The following is a 19,461-nucleotide window of genomic DNA, read 5'->3' on the forward strand; positions in this document are numbered from 1 at the left end:
TGGTGGTGGGCATGGGGCCAAAGGAGCACGGTCGGGAGGCGGTTCTCGATGCTGTGATCACTCCTACTATCTCCTACACACAGCTCCGTCGGATCGACCCGACCCTGAGCCAGCGCACGAGCACGCCCATGAGCAGTGCACCGTCACTGTCCCTCTTTCAGGAGCAGCAAACTGTAAGTATTTTCCCTTTTATCTTCATTGCTCACTTTATTTTCCGCATTTAGTAGTTTTATGAGTTTCATCATGTCATACTGTAGGCCTACATGGAGTACACACGCCAGGAGACCATGGCGTGGCACGACCGCCTTCATGCATACCATCAGCAGAGGGATCGCCAGATGCAGCACGCTTTTCAGGAAATGGCGGCCGGCATGTGTCCTCAATGGCCATCAGCAGAGGGTCCTCCAGCACAACCAACGTTGCTGACCTTTGAGGAGTTTGTGGCACAGAACGCTGGCCCCTCGCCGGTTAGTTCATCCCCAATCTATTCACTCAAAGCATATCATGCCTTTCAGCACAGTCATATATCCCGTTAATATGTCTTTTCAACATCCAGGGAACCAGTGGATCAACCGTTGGCGGTGGTCTTCGCAGCACCCCCGAGTCACGGAGCCCGACCACTCCGATCCATGGAGGCAGAGGCGGAGGTGGAGGCGGTCTTGGCGGTAGCGCTGCCGCTAGCAGTGACGACCTGGGCTTCAGCGGTCTTGGCGGTGACGACCTCCGCGGTGCTCGACGTCCTGGCGCTTAAGCCTTTTGGTTACTTGTGTGCTTATGCTTATGTACCTTTAGATGGCTTGTGTGTGGTGATGATGATAAACTTGTGGTCTTTGATGGTCCTTTAGATGACTTGTGTGCTTCTTTATATGCTTATGCTTATCTTTATGTTGATTATGATGATGCTTATGCATATATTGTTGTGATGGTGACGGATGATACTTAGATGTGTTTTATATGTCTATTTACATCATATATATCTGCTGATATGTGCTGTAAATCTGAATTGAATTGATTTGAAAACAAACAGAAAAAAGAAAAAAAAATCAAATACAAACTATGCCGACGGCTAGGCCGTCGGCATAGGGCTGGCCTGAGTGCCCAGTTGCTGACGCGTGGCATCTATGCCGACGGCTAGGCCGTCGGCATAGATTTAAACTAAGCCGACGGCCAGGCCGTCGGCATAGATGCCACGCGTCAGCAACTGGGCGCTCTTTGGGTAAGCCTATGCCGACGGTCTCGCCGTCGGCATAGATTTAAACTAAGCCGACGGCCAGGCCGTCGGCATAGATGCCACGTGTCAGCAACTTGGCGCTCCTTGGGTAAGCCTATGCCGACGGCCTCGCCATCGGCATATATTTAAACTAAGCCGACGGCTAGGCCGTCGGCATAGATGAGCCACGTGGCGAGCAGCGGTTGATCGTCACTTGACGGCGGCCGCTGTTAGACGGGAACGTTGCCAACAGCCAGGGCCGTCGGCATAGATGTACGGACACCGTCGGGATAGATCCTATGCCGACGGCCTTTCTATGCCGACGGCCTCCCGGGCTGCGCCGACGGATATGTTGCCGACGGCCCTATGCCGATGGGGGCCGTCGGCATAGGCCTGTCCCGACGGCATATCAAGGCTATGCCGACGGCCCTGGCCGTCGTCGTAGGGTGCGATTCCGGTAGTAAGTATACTTGCATGTGGCCTGTGAACGGGAGTTCTCCTTGAACATCGTTCATCCACGCGTTGTCAATAAGCGCATCTTGCAATGTTCTCCTATTCTTGTTCCTCGTGCTGACTAACTGGAGGAGCAACAGGGCGATATCTGTAACCGCAACTCCATGGATCCAACGATCTTTCCAAAAGAGGACTTTCGATCCCTCTCCCACCGTGATTTTTACCAAGCTGTCAAAAACTCCATGCTCATCCACCAACAAGTGCATCCCTTGCCATGGTTTGTTCAGGTCAGTTCTCCTCAACCATTCCCAACGCAAAATGAGTGCAAGTGCTTGCAAGGCCATGGTCTTCACACCGAGGCCTGCAAAGATCGTCGGCCGGCAAACCGCGTCCCAAGCGACAAGGCATTGCCCACCGTGGCTCTTGTCCTTCCCTGCCCAGAAGAAGGAGCACATCCACTTGTTAATGTCCTCAAGGACCCAAGCAGGGGGATCCAACACAGGAGCCGGTGGATCGGTCTAGCTGCGATCACGGTCTTAACGAGAATGAGTCTGACAGGCCGTTGAATGAAGCCTCGCTGTCATGCAGAGATAAAGTTCCGACCTGATCAAGGAACGGTCGCCAGTCGGCTCTTAAGAGCTGGTTGATCGCAAGCTGAAAACCCAAGTAGCGGCATGGAAAATTCCCAAGTTTGCATTGCAGTACCGTCTCCACTCTCTAATGGTCTAACTCGTTCTACTTGATAAGGATTGCATTTGATTTGCTGTAATTGATCCTTAGGCCTGAGGCTTCGTCGAAGATGTCAAAGGTGGCTTTCATGAATGTGAGATCTTGCAGAGACGGTCTCAAGAAAAACGCCAGATCATCAGCGTATAAAGACAATCTTTGGGTGACCGAAACTCCTCTAAACGAGCTGAGCACTCCTTCCTCAGTGGCCTTATTCATACTGCATCCTATCGTATGCAGTCTCTGGCTTTCAGCGCGACGCCGGTGTTCGTGGCCACGGCCAGCTGCTCTGCCCGATGCACACAACGTGATTGTTCAAATGCCAGAGAGAAAGAGAGGAGGAAGGAGGAGGAGGTTGATGCTGACGTGTGCGCCCCACCTGTAATAACGGTCAAAATAAACGGCGTTGACTTTTCTGCCATGTCAGCCCTGGCGGGTGGGTCCCGCTTGTCATAAACGTATCTAAATCCTATAAAATGGTCATCATCGAAAGTTGTACTCCCTCCATCCCATAATATAAGACGTTTTTTTGACACTACACAAACATCTTACATTATGAGACGGAGAGAGTAGTTTTTAAGGATGAATTACAAAAAAAGTGGTAGCTTTTTATTAAAATTTAAAAAGTTGTAGGTCTATGGCGACGCAAACCACAATAGTGATAATTTTTGGTGAAATACTCATCATACGGAGCTTTTTGTTACAATGAAAAGGCACACACATCACATGCCTAGTAGAAATACATTGATGTTAAATTCACGTCACCACGAGTTTAAACCGTGAAGTTGTGCACCCATGATCTTCTTTGAAAGGACAAAAATTCTACAAATATGTGGCGCTTTTACTCTTAATTTTAAGACGTATATATACGCTCCAACATCCAAAAAAAACTCAACGAGAAATGAAACCGGAAACATTTAGTTTACACTCACCTAGAAGAATTTTTTTTCTTCTGAAATGACAGGATTCCTATATTCAGAAAAGAGTTGCTCAATTAATTTGAAAATACCGAGCGAAAACTAGGTTGCCCAGTTAAACATGAAGAACCGGGCGCAAACCATCACAACCGCTGAACGGCACACAAAAGATACTCCACGCACAACACTCCAAAGAGGGCATCGCCGAGACACCCAGGCGTCATCGTCCTCACTCCTCCCTTGAAGCCGTAATCGTCATCCTAAAAACCCTGAGCAAACGACTCCGATTTCGCCGTAGGCCATCGTCGACCCGACCCATCCAACCCACGTTGTAGAGGCCGTGTGGAGATGTATGAAAATCCGCCGCAGTAGATCATTGACCGGAACCCATAGAAGATTAATTATCGACTTTTCAAAGAAACTAAAAAAAATGCTAGAACAGTGATAAACATGTGGAATTTCAAGTTCGAGCTCATGCTCATTTGTGAGGTATGTAGAAAAAACCAACCGAGTATGAGTATGAATTTGGACACATGCTTACGGAACATCATCCTCCCAACATATTACATTTTGTTTCATCTTTTGATTTCGAAATATTCAACCTCTCCTGTCGCTTTCACTCGTTTGCACCGTATTGTCGTTGCCATGGGATGCTTTGCCATCTCGAGGGCCATAGGGAGAATCATTCTCGCGTACTTCTTCAAACCCCGCACGTCCCAAAACACCGAAGTAACATAGATGACCAAGATTGCTAGCCTGCGTCACAGTTGATAGGATGCATGCATGTTAGCCAAACCTTCAATCAATTGCACAATCACTGATATGTCAACGATCCTATAATGCACACAAACCTGACATAATTGCCAAGGGGCGCAGTGCTTTTCCTATGATATTTGACAAGCAGAGCGATGATTATACCTGCGCAGATAACACGTATAATTGCATAGGTCAGTAAAAAGATAAGGTCTGTCTAGGACACATCTACATGTGACATAATTATGTCACATCTAACTTGATGTCCACTATATGTGTGGTCTATTATTTTTGCCCCAGTTTTTTTATTCCTTGTTGCTGTGTTATTTGTGGGAGCTTAGATGTGACATTCTTAGAAAACATCTAGATGTGAATTAGATAAACAGAAAAAGATACTACTCCAAAATGTGAAATCCTGCGATGAAGTACTTTAAACTGTAAGGTAAAATAATGCAATTAGTTACGGAGATCCTCTGGAAACTACCTTAGTTTAGACCGATCCTAAACCCTAACAGTATCACTAAGTCTCAATTCATGCTATATTCGTGAGGTCTTACATTGAGATTCATGTACTTTTTTTTTCTCTCCTGCATGCTATGTCACTTGAGTGAGAATTGGTTAAATCTCAGTCGACTGAAACCTAGCCACACCCAAACACTAAACCCTAAGAAAGAAAGCATCAAGGTGGGGGAGATGGACTCACCGAGTTTAATCCGGATTATCCAGTCAGGGGAGAAGCCACGCCGCCGGACGTCGGCCGCGATGGTGCTGAGCTTGTAGAAGGCGTAGTACATGGCAACCTCGATGCACGTGGAGGGACTAAGCTTCCACAGTTGGTACATCCCCATACACGTCATGATGGCGCCGAAGGGCATGCCGATCTGGAACTCCTGGGTGTCGAAGACGCTCTTGAGACTCCGCAGGTCGTCGAGGAGTTCCCGGAGTGGGCGGACCATGCCGGTGACAGCGCCTATGACGGCGGCCTTTGCCTCCTTGGACTCGCGCCGGAACCGCTCGTTGATGGCGGCCTGGCTGAAGTCCGCGGTTTCGAACTCTTGGATCTCCCTGACGGTCAGCCCCGCGGGATACACGACGTCGTCGAGGTCGCCCCAGTCGTCGACGTCGTCGTGCGAGCACTCGCCAAAGCCTGTGGTGGGCGCGAGCTCGCGGGGATCCTCAACGGCTGGGCCGCTCAGAACCAAGGCGTCGGTGCCATCGCTGAGGACCATGGCCACGGCATCGTGATGGTCTTCGTCGTCCTCGCCGATGCCCGTGGTGGCCGCGAGCTTGCGGGGCTCCTCGACGGCCGAGCCGTCCAGAACTAAGTCGTCTGTGCCATCGCTGAGGACCATGGCCACGACATCGTGACGATCTTTGTCGTCCACGTCCGCGCCAATGTCCGTGGTGACCGCGCGCTCGCGGGGCTCCTCGACGGCCGGGACGCCCAGAACCAAACCGGCATCGGTTTCGTCGCTGTGGTCCATGTTCACGACATCGTAGTGGTGGTCGACGGCCGGATCGCTCCAAGGCCCGCTCTCGGGATCAGAATAGCAGCGGTGCACGCGCGGGCGCAGTGCCGACAGTGACATGGACAGGGAGCGCGGCGCCGTTCGCGGCAGACGTACGCGAGCAGGGGCGGCGGGCGGGGAGAATGGGGAGGCCGGATGCCGCCGTGGCGCGGTGTAAACCCTCGCGGCCGGCCCAAGACACGACGCCATCACGTACCTGTCGACCGACTCGATCTGTCGACGGGCTTATTCGGTGCTTTGTCGGTTGACGAACCCAGGACCCGTACGTATATGGCGAGGAGAGACTTCTCCTCGCCGTGTCGTTCGCGGTAAACGTATGTGATGAGGAGAGACTTGTCCTCGCCGTTTTATCCCCAAATCGTTTCCTATACTGGGCAACCCGGATCCTGATTCTAATCCCGAGTCGCTCATGGGTTGGCCGAGCAAAACACTGACCGCCTCCGCCCCGTCTGCTCTCCTTCTTGCCTGTATCTTCACCGACGGAGGAAGCTAGTGGACAAAGCCTGTCTGATGAACGGTGGCGTTGGGCTCGTCTCCTTCCGCCCTACGAGTCCTCGCGGTCGCAGTGGATGTCGGCCGCGGCCCATCTCGCCGGTGGTCATGCCGCAGCGGCTTCGGGGAGGGGTAGCGTGGTGGCCGGTTTTCGTTGGAGACTCGCTGACTTCTGATTCTCGACAACAGTGGATCTTCCTGATGTACTCGTTCCCGGCAGCAGCGGCGGCAAAGCATCTTCCCGGTCCTTCGCAAACTTATAACTTACAGGAGCATCTCTACCCGATTCATTGTATCTCGGACACCAATAAATCCTGAACGTTTGGAATTTGGCCATGGCAAATCGAACGATTTCGTGACAATTCATATTTGTTGACCATAGAAGTTTAGTCGGTAAGCATGACTTGGGCAGTTTCCAACCCTAGCCACCGGGGCCCTTGTCCGCTCCCTCCCTCCTCTCCGTCGCCACCGGGCTAAGCCCAGAGGCCAACGACGGTGGCCGGGGTCTTCCCCCCTTTCTCGCGCCGGGGAGGTGGTGTGGAACCTTCTGGCGCGTGGAGGCACCGGCGTGATCCGGGATATGGCGGCACGGCGGTCGACTCTCGGTGGCGGCGGCTTGGAGAGGACGTACTGGAGGGCATGGTGGAGCAGATCGGAGCCAGAAGCATGCGGCTTTGGCCTCCGGTCATGGTCTGGCAGCTGTGGCCTTCTTGCTGCACGACGACGGATTACGGGGCGGCGGATTTGGCGGTGGCCTGCTTGTCCGTGCGACGGCAGGTCGAGCGTGGCTGACCTTGGGGCGGCATGCGAGGGATTCGGAACCAAGTGCCTTGATCTGATGTTCGCAAAGGCGGTTGCCGTTGTATGGGCGACAACATGGGCTTGTGCGACGGTGGGTGCTCCCTGTAGCACCTGGAATCGGGGCGGTGGCCCCTCTTCTTCGACGAGGCGGACTCTATGGTCGTGTGCGTGACTCGGAGTCTAGATCTGGAGGTGGTGACGGCCTTTCTGAGGCTGGTGGCGGTATGGGATGTCCCCTCCATCAACAGACCGGGTTCGATGTGGCTCGGCAGATGACACATGCGTCTCTTTCGGAGTCATCGGGCAGTGCCTGTCTCCGGCAGGTGAAGCCACTGGCGGATGCTACGCACGACATCTCATGCGGGGACGACAAATCATGCCTGCTATTGGCACGTGTTGCATGGTGGCTCTAGCGGAGGTCTCATCTCTATCTTGTTGCTACTGGATCGAAGGTGATGCAACAGTGGCGGGCGGCAGGCGGTATGGGATGTCTGTTTTCTGGTGTCTTCTCTAGAGGTATCTGGGTATCGAGGCGTCGGTAACCGGATAAAGGATGATGGTACATATGGCTTCAACGACGACTTTATGCACTCTGATGAATACACAAGATCTCGGATCAGGCTATGTCGACGCGCGCTTGCGTCGTGTGCTTGCTGAAGGTGGTGGATTGAAGCTTGCCTTGGGGATGAGAATCCTGAGTTCGACCTTGTATTGGACTCGCCATCATCGACGCACGCGCGGTGATTCCTTCTTAAAGGCGTAGCCTAGGCGTTGTGTATTTTCCGTTTTGATGTCATCTTGTAACACAGGGTTACTCGTGGCTCCACTCTAATCATATGAGGGTAAAACCATATAGGAAATATCGTAACGGATTTAATTTATGTTACCACTCCCGCGCTCTCACACCCATCCCGTGGTTCTCGTTCCCTGATCATGTGAGGGTAAAAAAGTACAAAATATAGTAATTGTTTTACTTTCCATTACTGCTGCCATGCAGCCCACCTCCATCACATGGCTTCGTTCACTAATCATGGGAGAGTAAAGAGGAATAGCAAATATAGTAACGTATTCAAGTTCCATTACCAGTTCATTACTAGCTTCCTCTTGGTTACCATCGAGGGGCCATGCGAACTAGATCCCTTACCATGTTATATTAGCCCATTTACTATACCACACCAAGTACTAGCTATTCACCTAATTCTCGTAGTAAAATCCCTTGCAAACACAATAATGAAATAAAAATGGTTACCTGATGGATGTACGAGGGGTAAAAGTTATGTGGAACATAGTAAAAGAGGAAAAAGAATTACCTCTCTCACTACTAGTAAAAGAGCCATCCAAAAAGAATTTGTATGATTATTTTCTAATGAATACAAGATGGTAATTGTGTTACGATGTTGGTCTGGGCCAAATACAATTAATTTGGAGTATCTAATAAATGTAGCAATTTGTAGTAATAAACCTTGTAATATGCAAGAGTATGTAGTCTTGTAAATCAAACTAATTTACGTCGCAATGCTAATTGTTATTAAAAATATGAGTTTAATACTAGTAATTACTTACCTCACAAAAACAAAATACTAGTAATTATTTTTTGCTAACTACTACAAATGCTCCATTTACTGTTCACATGAACGCATACCATAGCAACGCATCATGTTTGCATTACTATAATTGGACCAGTATTACCACTAATTTTGACACGGACTAATGAATCATGTTTGTATTTCTATAATTAGACGTTTCTATCTTTTGTGACACGGAGCGGAGGGCACGCTAGTAATGCATCATAATTGTATTACTATGACTAGACCCAACTTTACCATCAACCGGTGGAGTGGCTGAATCGATTAGCCAAACCGGTTTACTTGGAGTTGGAGCAGGGGCGCGCTCGCATGGTGGACCAGCGCGCAGAATAAGAAGTATGCGCTCGGGCTCACTTTAGCAGTTCTATATATTCATCTTCAATCATGGCAGTACAACAAATAGCAGAAATAAAAATTACATCCAGATCCGTAGACCACCTAGCGACGACTACAAGCACTGAAGCGAGCCGAAGGCGCGCCGCCATCATCACCCCTCCATCGCCGGAGTCGGGCACAACTTGTTGTAGTAGACAGTCGGGAAGTCGTCGTGCTAAGGCCCCATAGGACCAGCGCACCAGAACAACAACCGCCGCCGATGAAGAATAACGTAGGTTGGAAGGATTCAACCCGAAGACACACGAACGTAGACGAACAACGACGAGATCCGAGCAAATCCACCAAAGATAGATCCGCCGGAGACACACCTCCACACGCCCACCGACGATGCTAGATGCACCGCCGGAATGGGGGCTAAGCGGGGAGACCTTTATTCCATCTACAGGGAGCCGCCACCGTCTCGCCTTCCTGAGCATGACACAAACCCTAACAAGACAGGAAAAAACGACTGAAAACGGAGCCCTCCCGCCGGCCCTTGGCAGGATCCACCGCGCCCCCATGGCCCTAGGCCCACCGGAGACGAGGCGGACCTGAGGCGGCGCCGGCGGGAGGCAGAAACCCTATCTTTCTTTCTTGGAGGAGGAGGAGCGACTTGGCGGCTGTGTCGAATCCATTCTTAATAATATATGACTGCATGAATCGTCCTGATGCAGAGGCCGGGGGTTATCCTCCTTTTCGATATAAAGTTTGCCATAAAAATGTTCGATTTGACATGATCAAATCCCAAACTTTCGGGATTTATAATTTCCGTACATCTTAACTCCTAATATGCCTCTTTATATATCTAACTCCTTATATATAATTTGAGGAGTTAAACGGTTGTCAGACCTGGGCGAATACCTATATTTATTTTCCTACCGTTTTTTACCAACTCTTTTAGCCTTTTTTTTGTCACATAGACTTCATGCACTTCAAGCAATTGCACGATATTTCATCAATCATTTGAAAGATTCAAATTCAACATACACAATAAATCAACCATAAAACATGCTATAGTGCTTGCATGCACTTTTCATTGCCAACTAGTTCTTTATAACAATGGTGCAATGTAAAGGCCTTGTCGCCATTCTTCTTGTTACTTTGCTTGTATAGGCTTAGATGTAGACCCATACTCCATGACTCGCACCTCACTCTGTGGTACATGGTTGACTTGATCAACATAATCGGATCATCGGTTGCATTGCTCTTGGATGGTTCCCCACAGTGTCCAAGAGAGTCATGTGTGAGGTTTGAAGATAGGGTCATGGTGTTGCAATAGTTGCCTTCAGTAGTACGCCAAAATCTCTCCTTAGTTTGATCTGCACTAACAGATGCATTTAGCGAGACGTTCGTCCAAGCATGACACAAAGCAATGTCTTTGTCTTGGGAATTGATTTCTGTCCTTGATCTCTGGTTGATTGTTGACCCGGTCAAAATCACGAATCAAATTCAAAATTAATTATCTTAATTGAATGGGAGAGCTCTTTGCGAAATCGCTGACCCGATCAAAATTGTGAACCAAATCCAAATATAACACCTCATTGAATGTGAGGCCCCTAAAATTAGGAAGCATTGTGTATTAGATGATGGATATTTTTGAAAATCATCTGGATTTTCCCTCGAATAACCCAAATAGTGAGGGTTTTCTGCAAACAGTGAAACATTTTTCTAGACTCATTTAAATACGGACAATAGTTTGATTTAAAAAAAAGCAGGAAGCTTTCTGCAAAAGACAAAACGTTTTCCCTCACTTAAATCTAGACCACGAGTTGATTTCAAGAAACAATAAGGAGGTTTCTAAAAAGGCATGACAGACAGGAATCAAGGAATGTAATGTTAGCGCGTTAAAAAAATGTATCCTAGCAATCTCTAGGTTGCTTAGACTACCCATAATGGAAGCAACATTAGGTGATAACATTACATTTATCTAGACAAAATAGATGACATGGAAAGAAATTAATGACGAAAGAGAGACATATAGTAACATAGCTAGTTACTTTACTCATACTATGAGTAACATTACACGTACCAAAATAAGAATCTATAACTTAATAAATAAAGAGTTGCATAACATCACACATACGTTACTTTGCACTATAAAAATACTAACATAGTGTTTATTGCATGCAAAACCTACTGGTGCGGTGGTTGCTTGCATGCCTGACGTTATTTTCATGGGGACGTAACGTACAGTACTCGCCGGCTGGCCGGGTTCAACGGAAACTGATGGATTTCCTCCAGGATATCGTTCTTCGACGCAGCGCGGTCATGTCTAGGGCAACTCCAACGCGCCCCCATCTCCTCTGTGGGCGTCCGTTTGGAGCAGATGGACAAAAAAGACTGCCCAATTGCAGACCCTATCTCACTTTTTGATCCGTTTTGTACCGTTTCACTCTATTTCCGGACCAAATTTGGTCGTGATTTGGGTCCAAAATGGACAGAAAGCAGACGCTCTCTGTGTCTCTGCGTCCGTCTATGTTCGCTGCATGCAAATGATGGCCCATCTGTCATCCAAACAAAGGGACCCACCACCACCCACCGCACCTCTCTCTCTCTCTCCTCTTCACCAACAACGCAAGGCCGGCGGCTATGGCGCGACGCTCGGCGTGCAGGCGAGTTGTGGGGCGAGGGGCGGCAGACGGGAAGCGCGCGGCGAGCTGCGGGGCGGGGCGCGGGCGGGCGCCGGCGGGGGCGAGGGCCGTCGAGTGCGGGCGTCGGCGAGTGCGGGCACGCCCCCCGCGAGGGCGAGCAGGAGAGGTCGGGGCGGGGAGGGGCGCAGGTGAGCATGGCTGGAGCGCGACAATGACGCGGGCATGGCAGGGATGGCGCAGGCAAGGGCACGGCCAGGGTGCGGGGTGGGCGGGGCGCGACGCGGCGGGGTTAGGATGGAGTGGGCGAGGGCGGCCGGGGCGCGGCGAGGGCGGAGATGGCGCAGGCGGGGCGCGGCCAGGGCGGGGATGTCGCGAGTGGCAGGCAGGCAGGGCTGACTGCTGCTGCTGGCGGCGAGGGCGGGCAGCAAGCGACGAAGGCAAGCGCGTGGGCGAGCTCGATGGGGCGCGGATGCAGGCTCTAGAGGCGGCAGGCGCGTTGTCGGGGCGTGGTGTGACTGGCAAAGTGCAGCCGGACGTTTTGGGGTCGTTTGCTGCGTTGGGCGCCTTAAAAAAAGCCGGACATGTATGTCCATTTTAGCACCCATTGCCATCTCAAACTGTGAATTCTCATTGTTTTGATGATTCTTAATGGAAGATCGGGGGACGAAATAGACATCTGTTTGGGGTCGTGCGTTGGAATTGGCCTCGTAGTATTAACTTGGAGACGCTCGGTCGCGCGGAACGGTTGCTACACTTGGGACGTATGCGTGCGTGACGATACCCCGCGCTCAACGGTTTCAGCCGTCGACGCGTACGTATGCCAGCTAACACCATTAACTGCTGCTGTTTCCTTCATGACCTTTGCACTTTAATTCTGCTACTTGCAATAACTAATGCATCTTCATCATGACTAATGATGTGTATGTAGCACGTATTCATTTTCTTCAGCTGGTAGACAGAAGTTTGTGCTCCCAGAGAGAACTCGCCATGCGTCTGCGGCATCACCAAGCTGCTAGAGGCCATCAGGGAAGCCTAGGGATTTCCCGCAAAAAAAAGGAGAAGCCTAGGGATGTAAATGGCACAATAAACGGCGCCGCAAGTCCAGTTTAGTTAGCTCGATAGTTCATTTTCCCTGATTTTTTTTTGAACTGTTAGACCGATATAAATGAGCTTAAACGGCAGGGACCAATTTACATCCGGAAGCCGCCGGGGTAATACCCACAGCATCAGCAGCTCCTCACCCTCTTGGTTGTGGCCTCAAGACATAATATACGAGGTACGGATGGCTGTCAAAACAAATTATGCGGAAGTGCAAAATCACCTTGGAAACCAGGCCGCAAATAGGTAGTGGAAGATGCTTGGAAAACGAAGTAAATATGTGCTAGTTGCAACCTATCCCTTTACTACACATGTTCACCTGTAGCAATGCTACGAAGCAAACCCAGTGCATAAGCAGCAACAAGGATATAACCAAAATGGGCAGCATAATTCACAGTTTGTAAAAAGGAACTCAGCTACAAAAACATCATGTTTGCCGAGGGAAAACAGGTACGGTAGGAAAAACATCATGTTTATCTTGTACATCTGACGGGTTGTCTTTTTTAAAGACAAACAGCTGAATTTGTCACACAAAACTGAAGTCATATCTTTCTTCAACTGTGTATTTATCAAGAATGTCAACAGGTAACTGATTAGGCACAACGGAAGCAAACACATTAGATCGAAAAAAGGTTGATCATATATATCAGTATCACCGCTAGGTGGATATATCATCAGTCAATGGCAAGACCATAAATACGTACCAACATTAGTGAAAATAAAAGCAGCAAGTATCCAACCATCATATCAGAGGTCTTACATTCTCATTAAATTCTGATACTTGGATTTAACAATCCACAAAGCCACAATAGAGCTAACTATACAATAATGCATCAGGCATAATAAAGGAGTAATTATTTGAATTACTCCCTCCAATCCATAATAGGTGTCCTGGTTTTAGTTCAAATTTGAACTAAAACTACTACACTTATTATGGATCGGAGGGAGTCCATCTCAAATAATCTTTGCCCGAATTAAAGGAGGTACATTTCATTTGATCAAATAGAGATAAAATGTGCAACAAAAACATAAAATAGCTGAAAAGATCAGGGACGGACGGGCTCACATGTCGTTGTAAAGTGTGACGGGTTGATGGAACAGAAATCCACTCATTCCAAATTAATGATACCAGCTTAATGACCATCGCTCCACACATAAGGCATACACCATGTGCTTGGGAAGACAATCCTAGAGAAAACAATCAACAAGGTTTATTTTCCTTAAACTCTGTGTTGTTTTCATCACATCAGAGAAAGTAGCAACTTAGAGAATCATAAAATGCAATCAGTTACATCAGGTAATCATAAGCTCATAGCACATATAACTATAACCTTTTAGACCATCCTATCATGCTATCTTCAGGCGAAATAAAAATGAATGTTAAGTGTTTTCAGCACGCCTACTATTAAAAATAAATGAGGGGAAGCTAAGAGTGCACATGTAAAAGCATAGTTGTGAGTAAGAAGTACATTTACAGTCAGCTTGTGTAATCTCTTTCCTTTTAACATATCAGGGTAAACTGAGACATATTTTGGTTATGCATCTAGCAATAGGGGCTGAGGGAAAGGAAAGAACAGCTGGGCAGAAAAATAAATACAAGGACGCTTGTGACCATGCTGCCCAGCCACACGGCAAGCATCAGCCATCAAGAACAAAAATTCAAATAGCCAACCATCATCAAACCAAGTAGAGTCAACAAATTGCGCTCAGGAGCACAAATGGCTAGCCTCAGAACATCATAGCGCCAAGAAAACAGAAATCAAACCACACAAACCAAAAATAGTACTCCCTCTGTAAACTAATATAAGAGCGTTTAGATCACTAAAATAGTAATCTAAATGCTCTTATATTAGTTTACGGAGGGAGTACAACCCACAAAACCCAATGATGCATGAACAAACTAAACAATTTCAGTCCATGGCCACCAGGACAACAGCTCTAATCTTCTTCCAGTACCACTAATGAATGGACCATAGTACGGCCGTGAACTCTCGTTTCCCCACTCCTGCCGCGACGACACTTGAAAGGGAAAATGTTAGTCTGGCAGGTGAGCCACCCAGAGGGGAAACAATGTCCAGAAGCTGGCAGAGCTGGCCCACACGCTCCCCAAGCCCGACGCAGGAGGGAGCATAGTAACTGTAGGGATGAACCAAACTGGGGTCCTGACTGCTATTATCTTTGCTAGCAAAATGTTGCGCAACTGATTTGCCCCCTTTTTTGTAGCATTGCTTGGCAAATTTGTCTCATAAGAAAAACGGTAAGCTCACCATTTCAATGTGAAGAATGATCTTTCAGGGTGACAGAAGAATTTGCTCATAACTTCCACTACCATGACACATGCACAAATGCATAGTTTGGAAGCACCATCAGGGCCACACATTTAAGTCAAAAGAGCATGATCTACGAGCACTTAACTAGCAGGCGCAGGTTTTGCAGCACATATGGAGGATTAATGGTTTGACATCTGTAAAAGCTAAGCCTCATGTGGCACATCTCACAGGCAGTAATGCATGATCAGCAGCATAGATACAAGAGATTAAGGGACACATTTTTTTCCTATTTAATTAGCGCTTAAGTACTCCAACCAAATCCATGAACCAAGGATCAAAATAATTGCCACACACACAAGGATCTCATTTGCATCGTCAAAAAGAAGTGCAGATCACTAAAGCATCAACCGATTAAACCAGATTACACTTTTCAGCCCAATTTGTTTTCCTTTTTAGGGATCGGTAAGATTGATTAAATTTAACAATGCTCATGTCTAAAAAAATTATGCACCACACAAGAACTCTAAACAGATAATTTGCAGTAATCCAAATATCTATAAACAAAACAAAGGAACAATAATCTGTACAATAGTAGATCCTTTGTGAGCTTTCTCGGTGGTATTTCGGTACAGTATGGCCCACCTGCTGATGTATTCTCCTCTGTATGCTAAGTCGTATCTGCGGCAAAAAGTTAATCGACACACATCAGAAGCCAACCTGTACCGTCCAGATTCCAAGAGCACCTGAGCTCGGGAGTCATTTCGCTGCTCCCCTGTCATTCGACTGATTTCTAATTCAGTCCCAATCGAATTTTGCAAGTACATAGGATGACGCATGACACTGTCAGCTCTACCAACTCGCTAACCCCCGCTACACAAACTTAAGGCTCTGTTCACCTAGGGGAACTAATCCCTGCAGGGTTTTGGAGGGAACTAAGTAGTATTTATGTTACCATGAACAACACAGTGCCTCTTAGCTCTGTCTATAATATTCACTTGATTTTATCATAGTTTTATCATATTGATCAAAGAGAGTTGCTCCAGCAAGTCAATAGGAGTGGACTGCACTGCATCCAGCTCTGCATGAATGGAGTCTAGTTAGTTGCTGCTGGAGAAGTCTCTTGGTTCTGCTCCATCTTTTAAGGGAACATGCAAAGCTTGGAAGTTCTTAAATGTAAAGGTTTATTGCAAGAACTGGACCAAGCAGTTTGAGCAGTCGCCTGAAAATCACTTTCAAATAACCACAAGTTTAGAAGTTTTCTTAGATTTAACAGTGGCCGGTTGGAAATGGTAAGAATGGGAGCATGGTCACTGTACATAATGGGCAGGTTATAAACAGTACATAATGAGCAGCAACAGGATATAACCAAAAAGGGTAGCATAATTCACAGTTTGTAAGAAGGAACTCAACTACAAAAACATCATGTTTACCACAAAAAAAAGGTATGATACAAACACATCATGTTTATCTTGTAGTACATCCGACGGGTTGTCTCTTTTAAAGAGAAGCAGCTGAATTTGTCACAGAAAACTTAAGTCGCATCTTTCTTCAACTGTGTATTTATAAAGAATGTCAACAGGTAACCGATTAGGCACAAAGGAAGCAAACACATTAGATAGGAAAAAGGTTGATCATATATATCAGTATCACCGCTAGGTGGATATATTACCGGTCAATGGCAAGACCATAATACTCACCACAATTAGTAAAAATAATAGTAGCAAGTATCCAACCATTGTATCAGAGGCCTCACCTATCTGGTTAAATTCTGATGCTTGGATTTAACAACCCACAAAGCCATAATCGAGCTAACTATACAATAATGCATCAGACATAATAAAGGAGTAATTATATGAATTGCATCTCAAATAATCTTTTGCCGGATTAAAGGGAGTACAGTTGATTTGATCAAATAGAGATGAAAATGTGCAATCAAAGTGTAGAACAGATGAAAAGATCAGGGACAGACGGGCTCACATGTCGTTGTAAAGTGTGACAGGTTGATGGAACAGAAATCCACTCATTCCAAATTAATGATATCAGCTTAATGACCATCGCTCGGCACATAAGGTATCTGCCATGTGCTTGGGATGACAATCCTAGAGAAAGCAATCAGCAAGGTTTATTTTCCTTAAACTCTGTTGTTTTCATCACATCAGAAAAAGCAGCAAGTTAGAGAATCATAAAATGAAATCAGTTACATCACGTAATCATAAGGTCATAGCACATATAACTATAACCTTCTAGACCATCCTATCATGCTATTTTCAGGCGAAATGTAAATGAATGTGAAGTGTTTCCAGTAAGCCTACTATTAAAACAAATGAAGGGAAGTTAATAGTGCACATGTAAAAGTACAGTTGTGAGTAAGAAATGCATGTAGCTTGTGTAGTCTCTTTCCCTTTAACATATCAGGGTAAACTGAGACATATTTTGGTTATGCATCTGGCAATAGAGGCTGAGGGAAAGGAAAAAACAGCTGGGCAGAAAAATAAATACAAGGGCGCTTGCGACCACGCCGCCCAGCCACACGCGAAGCATCAGCCATCTAGAACCAAAATTTAAACAGCCAACCATCACCAAACCAAGTAGAGAGTCAACAAACTGTGCTTGGGAGCACAAATGGCTACCACTAATGAATGGACCACAGAAGCTGAACAAGCTTAACAAATTTCAGTGCGTGAGCACCCAGATGCGAGCAAGGCAGTCTAATCTTCTTTAATATTCCCTTCACATGAAAACACTCACAGATCTCTGAAGGACTGTCTTTTTGAGGAGCCAGAGGAAATGCATCTCAAGTTTATCCCGCTAACTAGTTCGGTCAAACATGAAACAACCTGTGAACCTGACAAAACTCATACGTACTACATCTCGCCCTCCGTCTCACTTGAAACACTTAAGAATCGCAGTGAAAACAGGAACCAAGCGAGACAGCAACTTGTACAGCTTCTCGACCTTGTCGCACATGGTAACTAAGGAAGCAGCTTGCGGGTTTTCCTTTGTGACTAAATAGCCAACCCCGATACAGACTAGCATGATAGAAAGGTACAAGCAATTCCTCTTCACTTCGCCCCACGCCTTCGCAAACCCTGTGAACAATCTTGACGATTCCTTGGCGTCAGGCGGTGGAGGCAGCGAGGCGTCGGGCGGTGGCGGCAGCGAGGCGTCGAGCGGAGGTGGCAGCACGTCGGGCGGAGGCGGCGGCGCCTCGGGTGCACACCGCGAGGGGAGACGACGCGTAACCCGCACCCCTCTTGCTGCGTGAGCGAGAGAGGAAGGGGAACTATGAGGGGAGGGTGGATGGACCTCGACAGATGGAGGAGGAGAGGGGGAGGGGGAAGGCGGAGTAACCTGCGAGGCCGGGGCGCGCGACGGTCGAGCGCAAGGTGATGAAGCGGACGACGGTGGCCCGCGGCGCCACGGCGTAGGGACCTGCATTCGCAGGCACGACCCGGAAGAGGGACATCGCAGGCAGATGTGGCGGCGAGGTCGCCGGCGAACTGCGCTTCTGCGCCGCCGCGGCGAACTCCCCCCTCCCCCCTCTCCTTTTTTGCACAAATGACCCTGAGCGCGATCCTTTTCCTTTTTAGGGATTTTCTTTTCTATGGATATAAATTGCAGCTTTTTTCTATTTCTCTTTTTCCTAGTTTTTTAAGGCACTGCTCTTGAACAAGCCGAGAGTTCGAAATCAACAGAAAAGGGGAAAATGTAGGGATTGAGTTTTGTTTCCCCGCGAAGTGTTTTCCTCTCCAGTGTGAGGCGACGTCTCTGTCATCGGGGATGAAGGGGGTCGCCGAGTTCCACACGTATTGATTAGGTAGCTTTAGGTTTTAGGCCTCAGTAGCTTAGGCTTTGGGTCGCTAGACGTCTTGGCTTCGGCGGCGACGACGGCAACGCCGAATAAAGAAGCTTCAATTTTACTTTTTCACTTCAATTTAACAAGCTCAGACATAGATCACCTCTATAGAAAGTTCCTTTTTCACTGTGTTCATCTTCTCATTGACATCGATATTTAAGCCGAGTAAGTTGTATGGTGCTGCATTTATTTCCCTCTCATTTATGATGAATGCTCTACCTCAAGTAAGATATCTTATATAGCTTGTTCTTTTTTAGAACGAAGGCTCAAGAAGAGCTCGACTTTAAATTAATAAAGCCATCAACCGGCCAGGAGTACAAGAACTAGGCCACCAAACTACAACAGCAGAAAGGTACAAGGGAGCTGTTAGGACAATTTAGAAAGCTACACACAACTAGCAAACAGAGAATTACAGAGATAGAACAGCTAGTTGAGTAGAAGCCCTCTGCTCAAAGGCACCTAAAACGACTTTGGATGAAGCCTTGAGGATCAGCAAACCGCCTGAAGGAGTCGAGCACAAGACTGAAACCAGGGGCTAGAGATGCCTAGACACCTGCCTCCGCAAACATCAAAGGGGACCCCTTCCCTCGCCTAGGCTCAAAGGTGTTGTTGGAAATATGCCCTAGAGGCAATAATGTTGTATTAATATATTTCTTTGTTCATAATTAAGAGTTTTTATTTTATGCTATAACTGTTATGATCTTGGAATATGCGATTCAGTCGAAAACTCATATGCACGTGTGAAATGATAAACGTTAAAATAAGATTCCTAGTCTCGCCTCTAAGACTAGCTCAAGTGTTGTT

The 19,461-nt window shown here is 47.5% G+C and overlaps 2 protein-coding genes across 3 annotated transcripts; both read right to left on the reverse strand.

Annotated features, from left to right (window-relative positions):
- Nucleotides 1-3,392: 3,392 nt before the first annotated feature.
- LOC123125046 (uncharacterized) lies at nt 3,393-5,914 on the reverse strand. Its single transcript, XM_044545582.1, has 3 exons — nt 4,763-5,914; nt 4,158-4,224; nt 3,393-4,062 (listed from the first exon to the last, which is right to left on the reverse strand). The coding sequence occupies exons 1-3, from the start codon at nt 5,775-5,777 to the stop codon at nt 3,882-3,884; spliced, it is 1,263 nt and encodes a 420-aa protein (XP_044401517.1). The 5' UTR covers nt 5,778-5,914; the 3' UTR covers nt 3,393-3,881.
- A 6,956-nt stretch (nt 5,915-12,870) lies between these two features.
- On the reverse strand, nt 12,871-18,404 carry LOC123121992 (uncharacterized). 2 transcript variants are annotated; one of them, XM_044542099.1, is made up of 3 exons: nt 18,153-18,404; nt 16,779-16,900; nt 12,871-13,719 (listed from the first exon to the last, which is right to left on the reverse strand). In XM_044542099.1, the coding sequence occupies exons 1-3, from the start codon at nt 18,265-18,267 to the stop codon at nt 13,651-13,653; spliced, it is 306 nt and encodes a 101-aa protein (XP_044398034.1). In that variant the 5' UTR covers nt 18,268-18,404; the 3' UTR covers nt 12,871-13,650. The 2 variants fall into 2 exon arrangements, with proteins under 2 accessions (XP_044398034.1, XP_044398033.1); XM_044542098.1 differs by lacking the exons at nt 12,871-13,719; nt 16,779-16,900 and adding an exon at nt 17,504-18,058 and having other exon boundaries at nt 18,153-18,389.
- Nucleotides 18,405-19,461: the final 1,057 nt, after the last annotated feature.

This window comes from Triticum aestivum, chromosome 5D, assembly GCF_018294505.1.
Source record: "Triticum aestivum cultivar Chinese Spring chromosome 5D, IWGSC CS RefSeq v2.1, whole genome shotgun sequence".
Classification (NCBI taxonomy): Eukaryota; Viridiplantae; Streptophyta; class Magnoliopsida; order Poales; family Poaceae; genus Triticum; species Triticum aestivum.

Coding starts and splice junctions, on each gene's coding strand:
- LOC123125046 (XM_044545582.1), bottom strand. CDS start 5,777: ATGGCGTCGTGTCTTGGGCCGGCCGCGAGGGTTTACACCGCGCCACGG. Junction 4,225..4,762: donor GATAATCCGGATTAAACTCG/GTGAGTCCATCT, acceptor TTATCTGCGCAG/GTATAATCATCGCTCTGCTT. Junction 4,063..4,157: donor CCCCTTGGCAATTATGTCAG/GTTTGTGTGCAT, acceptor ACTGTGACGCAG/GCTAGCAATCTTGGTCATCT.
- LOC123121992 (XM_044542098.1), bottom strand. CDS start 18,267: ATGTCCCTCTTCCGGGTCGTGCCTGCGAATGCAGGTCCCTACGCCGTG. Junction 18,059..18,152: donor CGCGCGCCCCGGCCTCGCAG/GTTACTCCGCCT, acceptor TCGCTCACGCAG/CAAGAGGGGTGCGGGTTACG.